At 39.0% G+C, this 17312-nt stretch overlaps 1 protein-coding gene across 5 annotated transcripts in view; it reads right to left on the bottom strand.

Annotated features, from left to right (window-relative positions):
• lama2 (laminin, alpha 2) overlaps window positions 1-17312 on the bottom strand; it is a 228480-nt gene that overhangs the window by 114823 nt on the left and 96345 nt on the right. For all 5 annotated transcript variants that reach the window (XM_085372570.1, XM_085372571.1, XM_085372572.1 and 2 more), the window contains exons 15-17: window positions 3862-3966; window positions 689-900; window positions 143-254 (exon numbers count right to left, since the gene is read on the bottom strand). In XM_085372570.1, coding sequence (XP_085228696.1) covers window positions 143-254; window positions 689-900; window positions 3862-3966 — 429 coding nt within the window. The remainder of the gene's footprint in view (window positions 1-142; window positions 255-688; window positions 901-3861; window positions 3967-17312) is intronic.

The raw sequence follows: 17312 nt of genomic DNA, 5'->3' as shown, positions 1-17312 counted from the left end.
GCTTGTGTCTATATTGACTGTAGGTATAAATGTTAGTATGAACGGTTGTCTCTATGCATTAGTGCTACAGTATGTAACCAACCAGCCTTATGTGCCCATTGGATAAGCCGTTAACACAAATGGATGAATGGTGTGTATTTACCTCACAAGAAGTTCCACCATATCCATAAGGGCAAGAACACACTTCTACAGCTGATGCTCTCCTCTCTCCTATAGCAGCGGGATTTGCTACCTCCATAGAAAATGAGTGGAGTCTGCACACGGAGGGCACAGAAATACAAATATCAAGCAAAATCATACAGCATACTGGGAGTCTGTCCGCCTTCACAGTTAAACATACAGCTTGTGCGTAAACAGGGCAGTTTTGCTGATAAGTCTTTTAGAGGTTTTATGAGCCGAGTTCATTCTCTCAGGCAGATTTTACTCTCAGACGGCAATAAGCTTCACCTATAAAACCACCATCTTTATGTTTAGGTTGCACAAGGTTAAAGCCGTGATATTCACAGGCTATAAGAAGGAGATGCCTCAGAGTCTTGATTCTGAGCGAAAATTTTGTTTCCTACAGCTAAATGAGACTAAAAACTTCTGATTTTACAAGCTTAATTTTAATATAATGATTTATTTTACAGTGTATGATCAATACGTCATGATGGCACACTTCGAAATGTGTACATGTTTCCGTACCCACCTGTAAACAGCGCTGCGTTCTGTGCTGTAAGAGGCCCGCACCATCACACTCGTCACTTTTGCCAGCACAGACAAGAAATCTCTCCGACTAACTGGCTGTGCCGTCTCTGAAACCCGGAAGTTCTCTGGCAGGAGAACTATGTGACTGGTGCTGGATGAGGATGGGTAGACAGGCTCGCCAAACCTTTTGTAATTAATCTTCATCCCTCCTCCCTGGTAGAGCAAAAGAATTACAATTTGAACTTTTAATTTCATAAATGTAAAACATCGGCATTCCCTCTGTTGCTTTTATGACAGCACTGACATGTGCATTTATAACTTATCTAAAAAAAATGAGTGAGAGTGAAAGATGTGTCATTCGGTAATGAGCTCCAGTTTATATTGACATACTGAATGGACTAAATGCAAAGTAAATTGAGCCCAGGCCTGGTATCTGACTATCTCTTGTTGAGAACGGATCAATGGCATGTAGTGGCTAACACAGAGTGACAACTACTTATGGAGGGAGAGAGTGAGAGAGAGGGAGAGCTTACTATGCCAATAAACCATTAAATAAAAACTAATTGAATTGGGGGAGGTGGGGGAGTCATAAAGACGGTGAAACCAGCAGCACAGCCAAGAGATGCACAAAATCAGAGGATGACAGAGACAAAGAGGGAAAATGAAAGAGTCACCTCACTTTTATTTACCAGTAAGAAAATGAATTCAGTTAAAAAAATCCCTTAAAAAGACAAACATCATTATGTTGGTTCAATTCTTAATACTTTTTAATACAAACATTTCACTTCTTACTTTAAAAATTAGATCACAAAGGGAAAGTTTTATAAGGTTTTTCCTGAAACAAAATGAGAGGCGGCTCAAGACTGCGTTTCTGTGTTTACAGCATTCTTTTCTTTCTTTATTTACACACTTTAACTGTGCTAAAGTGGACTGATTGAGTGGGCATGGATCGAGAGGAAGGCACGGAAAGCAACAAAGCCACAGAGCCATACAAAGACAGAGAGATTATTATCTATTCAGATGCTGACTTCTTGCGAACAACACACAAGTTTCTTCTTGCACTTCACAAAAACAAGCAACAAAAAATATTACAACTCGATGCAGATATGCAGCGTAAACAGCAGGGCAGAAAAAGAGGGAACAAAACGAGACAAAGGCTGAAAGAGACAGTGAAGAGGGAGAGAGCTGGCTGACAGTGTGTAGGTGGTTCATTATTGTCATCATTTGGAGAGGCTTTTTGTTGACAACAAGACCGACACTTGTCCTCCTCTCCTTCTCCTCCCATCTCCTCCCAGTCTGTCGATCTCACTGACACATCTTTAAATAACACAAGCTCATTGGTCTGTGACTATCCGTCTCACAATTTTCCTTCTTCCTCATTCTTACTTTTGTTTATTTCCACGTTCCGTTCTTCACTGTTTGTTTCTTCTTTTCCTTTTTTCCTTTTCACTTCCTTTTGTGTTGTTTCACACCCACCATTCTTCCTTTCAATCTTCCACTACTTTTTCCTTTTTTTGTCAATTTCTTTCTTTCCCATCTTTTATTTCACTTTTCAGTCTGCCCTGCCTTTATTTGATTCAAAGTCTCTTTTACTTTTCATTCCCTCCTTTTATGGCTTTCTTTCCGTGCCCTTTCATCCATTCGATCCATTCTTTCTCACCTACCGTACACAGTATGCCGCTTTCTCTTTGCAGTCAGTATGTGAGACTTAGGTTATTTTAGATCGTTTAGATCGTTTAGATCGTTTCTGAAAGCCCTTCCAACTATTCTAATTAGAATTCCCACTTCTTCGAACACTAGCAAAGTAACTGGATCCTTTCTACAGCTCCAGCACAGAGGACACACATACACACCAACCTGTGCATTGTTTTGTGTGTACTCCATGCTCTCACACATACACAGACACAATGTTGTTTAGTGATATGAGAGATATAAACAGTTAACTAATAGTGTGGCTGCTTTGCTTATTGCTGCCATACATCATATTGCAACCTGCTCATTATACAGACATACAGGGAGAGAAGGGGCGAGAGAGTATATCTGCATTTTTTATTGCTAAGTTCAGCAGTTCTCCTCAGGCTGCAGCTGCTTGCGTGCGCGCGTGTGTGACTGTCTGTCTTTTCTTAACTGTTTGCAACTTCATTTAGTCCTCATGGTCGCAGAAAACAGCGGAAAAACAAGTACACAAAAACAGAAAAAGTCACACTTGAGTTACTCTGACACCAAAAATAATGTATTTGCTGAGTGCTGGGAGCAGTCCTTGTCAACCCCTTTAACTGAAATAGTCAGTTCAGTTGGATCTCATTCCTGGGCTCTACCGCATGGCTGTTCCTGAGGAGTCTCCCAAATGCACCAAGACAGTTTAATATAGGAATCAAAAAGTAAAACAAAAAAACGACACAATTTAAACCCATGCATATAGATTGCATGGATATGTTGTTTCAGGCTAGAGTCACATAGGCATCAAGAACACTTGGGGACTCCCGGAAACCACAGATCACTAGGAAAAAACGTGTATTCCCTTACTGGTCGCTGAGTGGCTGCTAGAGGTCCTTTATTTATTCTAAATAAAAAGTTCCACTTCTTCAAACATTGGCAGAAATTTCTGGCTGTTGTTGGGAAACCAATTGATAAAGCTCCAGTCATGCAGTTCCCCTAGCAACCACAGGCATTTGCAATCTCCAACCAGTTGGCAAGTGGTTGCTGGAGGTTGATGGCTGTTGCTATGTGAAATCAGTCTCAGCCCTTACTGTGGCTGTGGATTGAAAACCGCAACTTGAAATATTAAACTAAATAATGTATTAGAGTTCAAAGTCTTCAAAAGGTGCTGGTTGTAGCAGTAAGGCACAGCTTTCACTTTAAGTGTGAATGTTCTCAGTTTCCAGTCTGACTGTTAATAAGCAGCTTTCAAGTGATTGCAGACAAGTCTGTGTCCTCCATGCAATCTGATAACAACCACCAATAATGACCAAGATTTATTCTGCAGTTTCACTGGGTGACAACCAGCAAACACTCGCCAACTGCTTAGGTAGTACACATTTTTCCCTATCAGGTGGTGGTAGCCGACCAGTCTCAAGTCCTGGTTGACTTAATATCTCTCCATTACCGTGTAGCATGTTGACAGTAGTTTAAGTTCGCAGCTACAAGTAATTAGTGAATTGTTTAAAAACTTACCTCTATGATTAAGTCAGGCTCTGATGTGACTCTGATGCTCACTTGTTCTTGCTGCTCTACAGTATAAGACACGGTGAAAATGACATTCCCACCGTAGGCTGAAAGCTGCAGAATGACAAAGGCAGACAAAACAAGTTAGAAAGTCAAGTTTGTAATAAAAACAACACCTTTTGACCTTTTGATTTCCCATGCTTCGTAGCTCATTAGACTTAGCTCACTATTAGATTGATTTAAAGGTCCATGTTTCTGCTTTATTTGACGCTAATAGAGCGCACGGATTAAAAAGCGAAACGTGACCAAAAAACCATCAGAGTAGTGAGAGAAAAAGTGACAAAGAAAAAATTCTGATGTAGAGGCAGGTTAACTTAAAAATGTTGAAAATGTTGACAAAGTACATTAGTAGGAAGGAAAAAAGCCTAATACACTGTTTTAAACTAATCATAGTCTCACAGAAAGAGGTTTTTAGAAAATGCAAAAAATGTTATCTAGTCAGAGAGATTTTGAAAAGTTGTAAATAAGTACAAGTCATAGACAAACCCACAATAACACAGAAAAACCACCACAACTTCTTCATCTAATAATGACTTTTTCCCCCTAAAATAGTTTTAAAATGCTGAAAACATGAAGAAAGCAGGTACATGCTACAATCTTTGTTGTCTCGAGTTGTTTTGGTGCAGCGTTTCTGTCGAGTCCACAGAATGAGCTTTAGCTGGAGAAGTGCTGCATCGGCATGATCCTGAAATTTATTATTCTGCTTCAACCTGAACAGTAATGGGTGGGAGAGCGAGATAATAATGCCACCATAAAAACAGAGAGAGGGGGACATTGAGGATGAGGGGGAGAGAGACGAAGAAATAGAGCTGGAGACAGAAAGACAGAGCGAGTGAGGTAGTGAAGGAGGAAGAGTTAGGCTTAATGCCTCTATAAACCTCTTCCATTCTACATCATTACACTCACTTTTTAAACCACGAGGCGGAATCACCGTTTTCACAACTGACTGAAAAACCACACACACACACACATACACAGATATATCCACACCAGTGTGCCTGGAGGTGTACTTGGTGGATATTTTATTCTATAACACTTATCCTCTATCTACCTCCATTTGCTGATTTGGACTCCAGAGGACAGTAAAATCATAGTTTAAACCCACACAGCCCACACACATCAGACACTTGTGCTGCCCGACCTCCTCCTCCATTAGCTAATCAGCCCTCTAGCATGACCACTGCATACACGCTTAGTTTCTCATGCAAAAAGAAAAAAGTCTGAATTTCATTCCAGTGCAACAAAAAGGACGATAAGCTACGCATCCACTTCCAATGTACTCGCTAGACTACAGGTGTAATAAATGGTATGATCAGACAAGTAGACGGGAAAAAGTAACTTTTGGTGATCTCGTCACTTTTTTGAACTCGTTGTTGACACTACAGCTACCAGCACTTAAAAGATAAAGCAGAGACACAGATCCTGCTAAAAAGCACAACACAGACTTCATACTTTGACCAATTAACAAAACTACATATATTACTGTGAAAATTTCATAGCATGCTTTTAATTATTTATTTTACTTAAACCCGCATTATTTTATTTCCATGTTCATTTTGGTCACGTTGAGAAAGCACGAGATAATATAAATACAACATTTGAAAATTAGCATTAGCATTAGAAATAGTTTTTTTTCTGGTAAATATAGGAAAAAATACAATCCTAGACCCTATCCTTAATGGAAATATCTGGGAATTTAGAGACCCCCACTGTGTTAAACAAGTAGTCAATAGGTTTGTCTCATCATTCACTGATGCTAGACAGTGTATAGGTTTTAACCTTTTGAGGCATCAGCAGTTACTACATGATCACAAGCCTAACTCTAACCCTAGGCTATCAGAACATGTAGTTTTTGGTTTTATTAAATTGTTCTCCCAAGTCTTTGCAAGCAGGGAAAAAAGAAAATAATCATTGTAACAGGGTTAGGGTTGGGGCTTTTCATGAGAAACAGCTGCCTGCTGCAGATGGAAATAGACTGATTAGTGGTGAGACTTAGTCAAACAGCAAGATTTAGACCTTCACACAACATGCAGATGGACGAGGTTTTGAATTTTGTTTTAATCTTGATTCCTGTTACTCTTTTATTGACCCGCTGTTTTCTACTTTCCTCTTTTTTCTCATCTTTCTTTGTCTGTGTGTGTTTGTGTTCCTAATGGGTTTTTTTTTTTCGTAATTGTTTTTTCTTGAGCATCCTCTGTTAATTTATTTCCTCTCTTGGTTCTATTCCTGCCCTTGTGATTATCTGCTTGACCCTTACTGTTGCGTGTGCTTAGCTTTGGTTTGAGCTGGAGATGCTAAGATTCCAACTAAGGTTTTAGGTGGGAGTGGCCAGAGTGGACAGGAGTAGATGTGAGTATAGCTCGTGTTGAGTGGTTTGGAGACAAAGATAGAAAGGCAAGCCTGAGATGGTTTGGACATGCACAGAGGAGTGATAGTGGATACAGGATGTTGAATATGGAGCTACCAGTGAAGAGGAAAAGTATATAAAATAGGGTGATGGAGGCAGATAATCCACAGTGGCGACCAAAAAAAGAAGAAGCTAAATTTAGCTTTAGTTTGTTTACAACACTTTTTTTTTTAAATTGTGAGTTTAGCTTATACACCTTTTAGTTTTTGTGAAATCAGCTCGTATATTAAAACCCAGTTTTAGCCTAACATTCTGTCTCTGTCTGCATTTTGGTTAATTATATATAACTTGTATTTTTTCTCATCTTACATTTCATTTGCAGTATAAATGTTGATTAGTAAAGTTTTCAACACTCCAGATATGAGCTGAAAATACATTATAGTCTCACAAGGTCCTGATTCCCGGGCTTTTTAGCTTGTGGCTTATGAAAACAACATTTGCTTAACAAATTTATTAGACCACTTATCATAAAAATAAGAAAACACAAGTATTTTAAAAAATCTGTCAGGTTTTTTTTTTTAAACTAAAATTACATTTTGATATACCCAAATTTGAGCAAGCACAATGGACTTGTCTGAAAAGTCAGAAATTATTAGAGCAAAACATTCACTGGCTAAAAATAAATGTTCTGTTCAGGAATGATAACTGCAAAAATAACTACAATTTGTCATCCTAATCGGAAAATAATAAAAAAAAACCCAGCATAATAAAATAAAATTTTGCTCACTTGTAAAGAGTGTACACACACTGGTTGATTAGCCATTACAGAGACATAGACACATTATTTTTATTATAATAATCAATATTGTTATTTTAGTTTAGCTGTGGCATAAACACTGGATGTCAGTCTAATAAATAGTACTGTAATTCTGTATGGTTACATATAGAATTATGGAACCAAAAATCAAATACTGTCTATCTCATGGGCATTCACATTTGCTGTTACTACAACATAGTGTTTTGTTCACCAGTATAGGAAGTGCTGGCATAGAATAAAATCTAGATAAAAACACAAGAAAGTTGCACAGATCTGTAAGTGCTTCAACTTACTACTCCAGTTGTGCAAAGAGCTATAAAAAGTGGATTTGCATGTACTATACTTTTTTTTTTTTTACCTGTTTCTGTTTGTTGTGTTCACTAAGCATTCAGCAGGATATGACCTGAAAACTAACAGAAAAGCTTTTTCACTCTGATTCTCCATCCAGTTAGGACTCCTGTATTTTGCAATTTACTTCCTTTGAAATTATTGACATTTCTCAGAAAAACTCATTTCTCTGATGCCGTCCACTCAACCTGGGCAACAATCAAAGCTTTTGTCATGGCAACCTGATGACCCATCTCTACCCTAGGGGGGAGTTGAAATACAGAAACACAATACAGGAGAGAGAAAAAAAGGCCAACAGAACAGCACAGCAGGAGAGAGACATACGGGGAGGGAGAGGAGAATCATGTGTAGTGGAAACGAAGGAACAATAAACACTCAGACACACACGCACACACACAGCTGCAAAAGACATCAGTGAGATCCCTTGTGAGCTTGATAAGCCTGTTATTAACTGTATTAGTGGTCAGAATAAGAAGAACAAGACATAATCCTCACTGTTAAAACCCTAATCAAGAAGCTGACACAATCTTCATTAGAGTGAAACCCTTTGTCACAGCCACGGCTATATGAGTATCATACAAGCCATTCAGCTCACTTCAATACTATTTGAGAGAAGGGATAAAGTAGTTTCATATCAAAACAGGAGTAGTTACTGTGAAAAAAAAGGGAGCATACTAAACTAAACATGATGAAATGGGAAGGTGTGCATGCTGCTGTTCATGAAGGAGGGGAAACTGGTAATAATGCCCCTGTTTATCAGTTTAATTAAAAATAAAGTGGATAAAATATAGAAAATGAGAAGAGTAAAGTTTGGCGTTGTGCCAAGCAGTGGGTTTGGGTTTGGCACGGAGAAGAGGTGTAAGGATGAGTCACTGTAAGTTGGGTGACTTCAACATATGAGTCACGTTTGACCTCAGTCCTCCTCCAAGGTTCTCAGCAGAGCCCTGATGTAAGATGGATAGGGCTTTTCCATAATCATAAGTAGCCTAGTCGAGTATTATAATTTAAGGGTTAGTCCATTCCAATTTTAGGATACTGTTGTTGTCCAAAAAGAGTTGGATTTGTGCTACAGCTTGACTTCTTTGCGAGTTTTGCAGAAAAAGGCGAAGGCATCTTTCCTAAAGAGATATCTGCTTAACAACACCTGTTTTCTCATATCCACATAAAATTATTCAAATTTAGCTGAGTTTGTTCCTTATACACACTTTTATAAAACACTACATCAAATTAGTCATTGATACTCATGTTACATTGGGTGCTAATGTGTATATGTATGTATGTAGAGAAATGACAAACTGTATTTTTATGATTTGTGAAATAAATAGAATTGACATTTCCCATCAATCTGCACTCAGACGAGTATGATGACAAAATGAAAAGAACATGAGAAACACAGCAAATGTCTTAAAAATCTGAAACTGATTGTCTAATTTTACTAATCGTTCAGCTTTTACTGTAAAAGTTCAAATTCTAGCCAGATGTTATTGGCTTTAATAACCCTTAGCAAGTATGTAGAACTCTGATGGACTCAGAGGTATGATAGGGACAAACCCTCATATATGCATGGCTCTGTGAAAGGAAAATTCGCGCTGTACTTCAGGATAAAACCTCAGCCTCAGAAATCCAAAGAACCTTGCTGTAGACTTAGATGCTAAAATTGTGGGGAGCAAGGGTTCAAAACCTTTGCTTTGAATGTTCCCAGTAGCACAGAGGAGTCGGTAATTGCAAAAGAAAGAAGATCCCCTCCAGGAATTTTCATAGAGCTGGCGCTGCTGCCAAACTGAGCAAGAAGGTCCATGTGGGAGGTGACCAGGACCCCAGCAGTCATGGTAACAGAGATTCAGAAGTTAGAGGTACATGGCAGCCCACTTGGTGTTTCTCAAAAGGCATTTAAGGACACCCTGAGAGCATAAGGATAAAGATTCTCTGGGGTGCTTCTCAACAGCAGGGACCAGGAAACTAGTCAGAACTGAGGGAAGGATGACTTCATCCAAATATAGAAAAGTCATTGGAGAATACCTGTTCAGGAGGGCAGCGACCTGAAGCTATAGGGCGACAGTTCACCTTTAAATGTGCACAAAAGTAAACCAAAGCAAACAATCAACAAGTCCTTGACAGGCCCACCCAAAGCCCAGACTTAAGCTGTACTCAGTCAAGGCTCTGTACTGCATCCAGGCACTTTTGTTCCCTCATTACACTTGCCTGTTGGCTTGCACTCACTCTGTGCTTAAACGTCCAAGCATGAATATGTTTAGTTTTGTCTCTCTTACTCTCATATCATTTCTCTCTTTGATGCACACAAGCTTTTCAAAAGCACCTGTGCAGGCAACAAAGATGATAATCATTTTGCACTTTGTGGTTAAGTTGGTGCCTGAACCACAAAATTTTGCAGTTTGTGCTTCAGTCACACTGTGTCCTCTCGCGTGCCTTAGAGATTTCCTAATTACTTAATACAAAACATTTCTTTGGCAGCAGCTGTTGGATCTACTGTAAGGTAAGTACACCCATTTTTGCACAGGACTGATGGTGGCAGTTGCCTAATCAGATGCAGTTATATAGAATATAATTAATCCAAATAGTATTTAGTTACCAAAAACCCAGAAATCTGACTAAACCACAAGAGCAACAATTTACAATGATTTGTATGATGATTCCTATATGTCTATTTATTTTCTCACATTACAAATAAACATACACATGTCAATTTTAAACATTTTCTATTACTTTTAGCGACTTTTGATCTCAAACGCTGTGGACATTCATGGAGAATTTAGAGGTAAGAATCAGCACCATCACTACTTTGAAGAAGAAAAGTACAGTAACCACAATCAAAGAAATTACTGTGTGCGGGGAGTAATGACATGCAATTAGCATGTAACTTTCTTTTGTACGTACCACATGCCAGCTTCTTCACAGAAATGTGCGCCTGCTTTCTGTCAATTTTGCGAATACAAAAGCAGACAGTGGCAACAGATGCTCTCTTCAGGAGATTGGGCAGGGGAAAAAAGAGACGGGGAGGATGAGGAGGGGGACAAAGGAAATCACCCTTTAGGAAATGAAAACCAGATTGTAACAAAAGCCTTGGAAAACAAACGTCTCTAAAATGACAAACACATGGCACACAGAACATACATAGGTAGGTAGGTAGGTAGGTAGGTAGGTAGGTAGGTAGGTAGGTAGGTAGGTAGGTAGGTAGATAGATAGATAGATAGATAGATAGATAGATAGATAGATAGATAGATAGATAGATAGATAGATAGATAGATAGATGTTGGACAAGACATTGTGTCTATTGCAGTTTGCTACCAGGTGATTATTGGATTGTACTTCAGTAACCATTCTGCGTGATTACCTTTCTTAGGTCTTATTTTTCTGATCACTTTTACAAGGTAAAGACAATTTTAGAAGGTGTTTGTGCTCTGGATTGTGGAAGCACTTGCTTCAGACAGTGCTCACCCTGATACTTTACTTTTTCTGTGCTTGGCTGTATGATCACTTGCAGTTTCCCAGGACTGTGAGAATGTTTTGGCAGCTGTGCATGCTACAGAGGTCCAGGTACTGGCCTGGAGGTCCTCCTGTGTTGTTTGCAGCATTCTTTAATTGGGGGTCAGTCCGTTGCACCCTGACTCAGTAATAGCACACAGGAATGAGCCGGGCTTATTATCGGGTTCTTTGAGGTTCTCTGCAATGTATTTGGCCTCGAGTTCAGTTTGGCATTATAGGCAATAACTTAATATGGTCTTTTCACTTTTCTACCTAAAGTTGATGTTTGTGGCAAGAGGTTAGATCCCTAGACATACCTCACACTGTGCATGGCTACAGGCAATGACCTTTATATAACAGATGCACACAGCCTCCAGCTGTAAAAAGTGGACAACATTTCCTCTGTTTCTAAAAAAAACAAAAAGTATATAATTCTATTGAAATCTACCCTAGGGTCACTCTACATCAAATTTTAGACAATTTTCTAATCAATAGCTTTTGTTTTGCCTTATATATGATATTATATATATAATATCATATATTATCTCTATTTGACTTTTTGACTTCTACTGTGACTTTGGGTTTGACCTTCCTTGCAGTAGAAAGTCTATAATGCAATACACAAGTGATAGTTTTCACTTCCTTTCCTGATATGCCGTTGAGAGTGCTGTGAGTCACAAAGTGCAAAAGGTTGTGGAGACATTCATAGAAAGACATGCAGGCAACACGTCTACATGACTTGCACAGCTCTAAATATTTTCAGTAGGGGCTTTTTTAGGTGGAATAACCCTGCAGTTTTTTTCTAATACATATATTGTCACTACATATATCCAGTTTCTTATTCACATTCAGGTTAAGAAAACTTTGTTAATCCCAAACAAGGACACGTTTGTGGGGTCAACTTTGTAGCTTACCCACACAACCTAGTGACGCAATCAAATTCACACAACTTAACGCATTACACTACTGTGTGTCAAGGCGCAGATCGACAAACAATAAGGTCAAAGAAAAACTAAATTAAGAATGAAATAGATAAATAAACAGAATAATAAGGACATATGTTGAAAAATGAAAAATCAAAGAAAAATGAATCAAAATTACCCCATCGGAGTTAAGTAGCCTAATAGCTGAGGTAATGGACGTTAGACATCAATTCCCCCCCCCCCCCCCCCCCCTTTTCTACACAACAACTTCGTGAACTCACAGATATTTTTTTGTTCCATACCTTTTTTTTTTACAAGGCTATTGTTTGGTACATAAAGAAATAAAGAAATGTTAATCACATGAAACACACATAAAGACAAGACATAAGATAATCTAAACCATGTAAACAGGTTTAAAATGTCATATTTGGGTTCAGCACGTCAAAATCAGCACATCAAAATTCCTAAGAAAAAGCACAAACAACCTCTGAAAGACAGCTGACCGGTGTCTCCGTATTCTTGTATATGTGGTTCAAATAACATTCCTTTCCATGAAGTTTTATAAGCTGCTAAGTGATGCACAGACACTAACATATGCCTTTGGCACTTGGAAAAACAAAAGGGGGAAGCAACATTGTTGAATTCTTAAGTGGTTGTGTGCAGGACTATGACAGAATAATTATTACTCCAGAGAAGGTTACATATACTGTAAATCTGTATGCATATCTCATTCAGGAAGATGACACAGAGCAGCTCACTCTGTTGCCCCCGGTCTCTTAGAGCCAATCAATTATTGTTGTGTTCTTCTGCAGCTTGCTGACTCCATCATTTTGCGATGTATCAGATTTGAAAGTTTTACTTTCTACAAGGTAACAGTTTTGGATTTAACATTTGAAAGACTTATGGATTCAATATAAGTGTCGTGTCAAAGTTCTTTCTCCAGCAAGTCTTTTTATGTTTTCACTCAAGTTTATAATAACTTAGCTTTTTCCCTCCACATCAGATCTAATCAAAATTCATGAGTTTTTGTTATTTTAGAGCCCAAAAAATGTTCACCTTTACATATGGTATAAGGCATGGTGGGTATACCAGCTTTCGTGTTTGTTTTAAAGTTTTTGTTTTAAAGTTCACATCCTGAAGACTTCTCAAATGGCTTTTTCTCATAATTATTAAATTACTATCATATGTATTACTACAGTGTGGCCCATATTACATATCACTGTTTTTGTTCTGCTATGGTTGTTGAGCTTAAAGAAAGTCTAAGGCCTGAAGCACCATCCGAACAAAAGAAAATTTGATTTTAAGACCAACTGTGCAAACAAGAAATGAAGCCAATGTGAAGTTAACGGGCCACACTTAATCCTCATGTTAAAATGTTCAACATTATAACAGATTCTTTTTGATGACATCGTTGATTGTGCCAGACAGGCTGGTCTGAGTATTTCAGAAACTTCTGCTCTACTGGGATTTTCCCACACAACCATCTCTAGGGTTTAAAGAGGATGGTCTGATAAACGAAAATATCCAGTGATGAAAATGCCTTGCTGATGCCACAGATCGGAGGAGAACAGCTAGACTGCTTTTAGCTGATAGGTCAGCAACAGTTACGCTAAAGTAGCTACTTGTTACAAGCAAGGTAGAAGAGCATCTCTGAATGCCAAACACATTGAATCTTGAAGCAAAAGGGCTACAGTAGCAGAAGAGCACCTAGAACATCACACCAATTGCGACTCCTGTCGCCTAAGAACAAGAAACAGAGGCTACAATTTGCACAAGCCCATCAAAATCGGACAATATAAGACTGTAAACAGCTTTGTGTAAACAACATCAAATCTCTCTTATCTCTACTCTACCTCCTGAACCACAGTCACCCCCTAGTGGTGATGGCGTAAGGGAGTGGGGGATATTTTATTGGCACGCTGGTTCCCTTAAGACATAGGTGTCAAACTCTGGCCCGCGAAGCCATACCAAATTACTATTAGAGCTGGCCTACTGGTATTATACAGCTAATATATATATTGTTTAGTATTAAGCTTTGCTTGTTCCATATTCAGTTTTCCAGAAAAACTTATTTGAGTCCATAAGAAAAGATTCATTCTTATATCTGGAGGAAGATTTTTTTTTCAATAAATATTAACGTTAGCCCGTGACTTTGTTCCAGTTTTGAATTTTGGCCCACTGTGTATTTGAGTTTGACACCCCTGCCTTAATACCATCTGAGCATTGTTTAAACACCACAGCCCACTTGAGTATTATTGCTGACCATGTCCATTCCTTTATGACCACAGTGCAGCCATTATCCAATGGTTGCTTCCTGCACCATGTCACAAAGCTCAAATCATCTCAAACTGGTTTCTTGAAGATTTCCATTAATTCATTGTTCTCCTGTGTCACCTAATCTCAATGCCACTCGGCCCATTTCACCACCTCCATCTTTTGAGGTGGTGGAACGGGATATGCTGCTGATGAATCTGCAGCAAGTGTGTGATGCTATCACGGTCGATATGGACCAACATCTCTGAGGATTGTCTCCAGCATCTTGCTCAATCTCTCCCATGAAGAGCTAAGTTATGCAGTTACTAAAATAAAAGGGGTTCCAACCCAGTATTAGCAAAGTTTACCTAATAAAGTGTCCAATGAGTGTACATACACAGGCTATATGTGCAACACTTCTTTCCTGCTTTCAGACTTGAACTAACAAATAAACAGAAAGATGATATCCCACATTCAATATTCAGCACATATTCACCCTTGAGGCTCATTGCAGCTATTATATTAAGTATGAACATCCTACTAGCACTCCACATTTAATTATAAGAACATGTAAACACAAGTCTATCAGCCTCTATCGGCCTACACTGAATTTGTCAGGAAATTAAATTATTTCATAATTCAGAAAAGGCACAAAACCAAACTCCTCTACACTTTGCAATTAATTACAGTGTTGATGAGTCCAGTTTTGTCCAAATTATGTGTTGCATGTGTTACCTGCTTTTGTTCTCTTCTAATATCTCCTGAATGAGCAAAGTAGGACAGGGGATAAGCAGTGGAGATACGAGCCAAAATAGCAACTTGGGCAACAATGTACAGAGGAACAGTTATCGTAACTTCAAGACCTGCTGCAAACTGAATACGGTTGTGTATCTATATACGCCTTGTTTGACTTTCAGGAATGCAATTTTGTGTTGCTGTACTGATAACCAGGTGTAATTATTTTCCTTTCTTTTTCTCTGGACCATGAGATTGCCATTTAGAATGAAAAAAAAAAAAACTGGAAGAAATCAACCGCGAACTGACGTAACGGTGCATTTTCAGCCGTACAAGTCAGAAAAAGAAAGGGGAGGGAGAGAAGAAAAGAGGAAAGGGGAGGGCAAATCCATGTCATGCAATTAAGACCAGATTAGTAGTGACATTATACACAAAACCTACACACATTTGTCACTCTCATAAGTCACAGCTCATCAGCTTGCAAAAGGTTGATGTTTTTCTTACTGAGAAAAAGAATATTTTCCACAAAGACAAATTTCATTCATTACAACGGTGAGGTGTCAACTTCTATAACATTTTTCTAAAGAATCAGCTACTCCGCTCCTCCCTCAGGAGTGTAGCTAGTTTGCTTCTAAAAGAATGATCATTTTGTCTTCTTTGCTTTGTCAAATGCACAAGGAAGACAAAAGCAAGGTGACTAATAGCTAGATAGAGTTGCTAAAGGGAGAAGAAAAGAAAACTCTATGGCTTTGCTCTCTCTTTGGCCATCTTCATCATTCTTTTATTCCCAAATTTTGTTGATTGTGAATCTGTTAGTAAATTAGCAAAGACTCTGTGCTGCTATTATCATAAAGTATTTGGTTTCTGATTAAAAAGCCAAAGATCTGCACTTTTGTGACAGAGGAGTGCTTCCTAAAACAAAATGACATTTTAGTGCAAGGACTACTTTAAGTGCTCCAAAGAAAATGGAGATTTGAGAGATTAAGAAAGTCCATGTGCTTGAATCAACTGCAGGTTTGTGAAGAAGGACCAAAACAACTAAAAAAAAAAAAACAGTCTTTGAACTTGTGGAACATTTTCTTAGATTGAGATTACACTCCACATCAAAAAGTTTTATTGTGATCCTTACGCTGAACCCCACTCATTTGCCCTCTGCTGGCAAATAAAGCAGAGACGGCTATTTTTTAAACTTGGCACTTTTAAATGATAGTAACTGCTGTTCCTGTGAATGAGCAGTCGCTGGACCTACATGGCACATAAACTACCCAATGAGCATCAGTGGAATGCTCTTCTGGACCAATGAGCATCCGCGAAGCAGGCGATCGGGCCAATGCGCATGCATGGCATTAACGATACAGAGATGGAGATGGAGCACATCATCACACACACATTTGTGCACTTATATATCTGCTGCTAGCTTGTTATTACAAACATGGCCTGTCACTTCCAAGGATACACGCTAACATGACAGATCACAGCGTGTTTGTGTGTGTGTGTGTGTGTGTGTATGTGCGTGTGTAAGTGAATGCGTTTAATAGTCAAGTCACATAGCATCTATCTCTGTAACACGATCAGAGACTGAAGCAAAGAATCACTTTTTCATACAGTATTGCGTACTGCTTCTAGTGATCACACACACATGCATGCACACACACACACACATACACACACACACACACACATACACACAGTGGTAATTTGTTTGTTTCCCATGTTTGGAGGCATTTGGTTCTGCTCTGCTGTCCCTAATGCCTCCAAAACACATCATTATCTGACTTATATAGACCTGGGAGTCTGTCTGAGTGTTAATGCGTGTGCGTGTGTGTGTGTTTGGTGTATGCATGTGTGCGATGAGGAAAAAAAAAAACCACATTGATTATTGAGTTCAACAGGCGAAACACTGTTTACCCCAAGAGACACAAAGCAAGCGAAAGAGATAGAGAGAGAGAGAGAAGTGAGAGAGAAAAGAGCTTGGGGGAAGTAGAAGGAGATGATTTAGGAACAGGGAGGTGAAAAATGCGAGTCCTGGAGAGACGGAGAGAGAGTTAGAGGAGCACACCAATGAAAAGAAGCAGGGATGGAGGGATGGTTAGAGGGAGGGATAGAGGTTCAGACAAAGAAGTGAGATGACAAGCCAGGCCTGCCGGGTGCAAAGTAATGAAATTCAGTGGTATATTCCTCTAAGCCATGACACACAGACAAACATCACAGTCGGTCTGTTGTTGTAGTAGAGCAAAAACTCGACTTCTGAAACATGGACTGCAGCTATTTGCCAGCTGGAGTGATAAAGTCTAATCGTGGATACAGAAAGCCACGGCGCAATTTCAAACAGTCGGCATTAGCAGAAGCTGATCCAGAGAAGCAGGGCTACGAGGGAGGTGAACATCCCAGCAGGACACATTCTCACCAGACTTCCACCCAGGGGATACATTTTGAGATCATAAATTGGATCTGTTTACATAGTGAAGGCTATCCTAATGATGCATCACGTTAG

The sequence above is a fragment of the Diplotaxodon limnothrissa genome, linkage group LG15, assembly GCF_057381915.1.
Source record: "Diplotaxodon limnothrissa isolate DT_005_m linkage group LG15, D_limnothrissa_male_GT1.1, whole genome shotgun sequence".
NCBI classification, from domain to species: Eukaryota; Metazoa; Chordata; class Actinopteri; order Cichliformes; family Cichlidae; genus Diplotaxodon; species Diplotaxodon limnothrissa.
The sequence above is the reverse complement of the archived record's forward strand: the minus strand, read 5'-3'. Positions and strand labels throughout refer to the sequence as shown.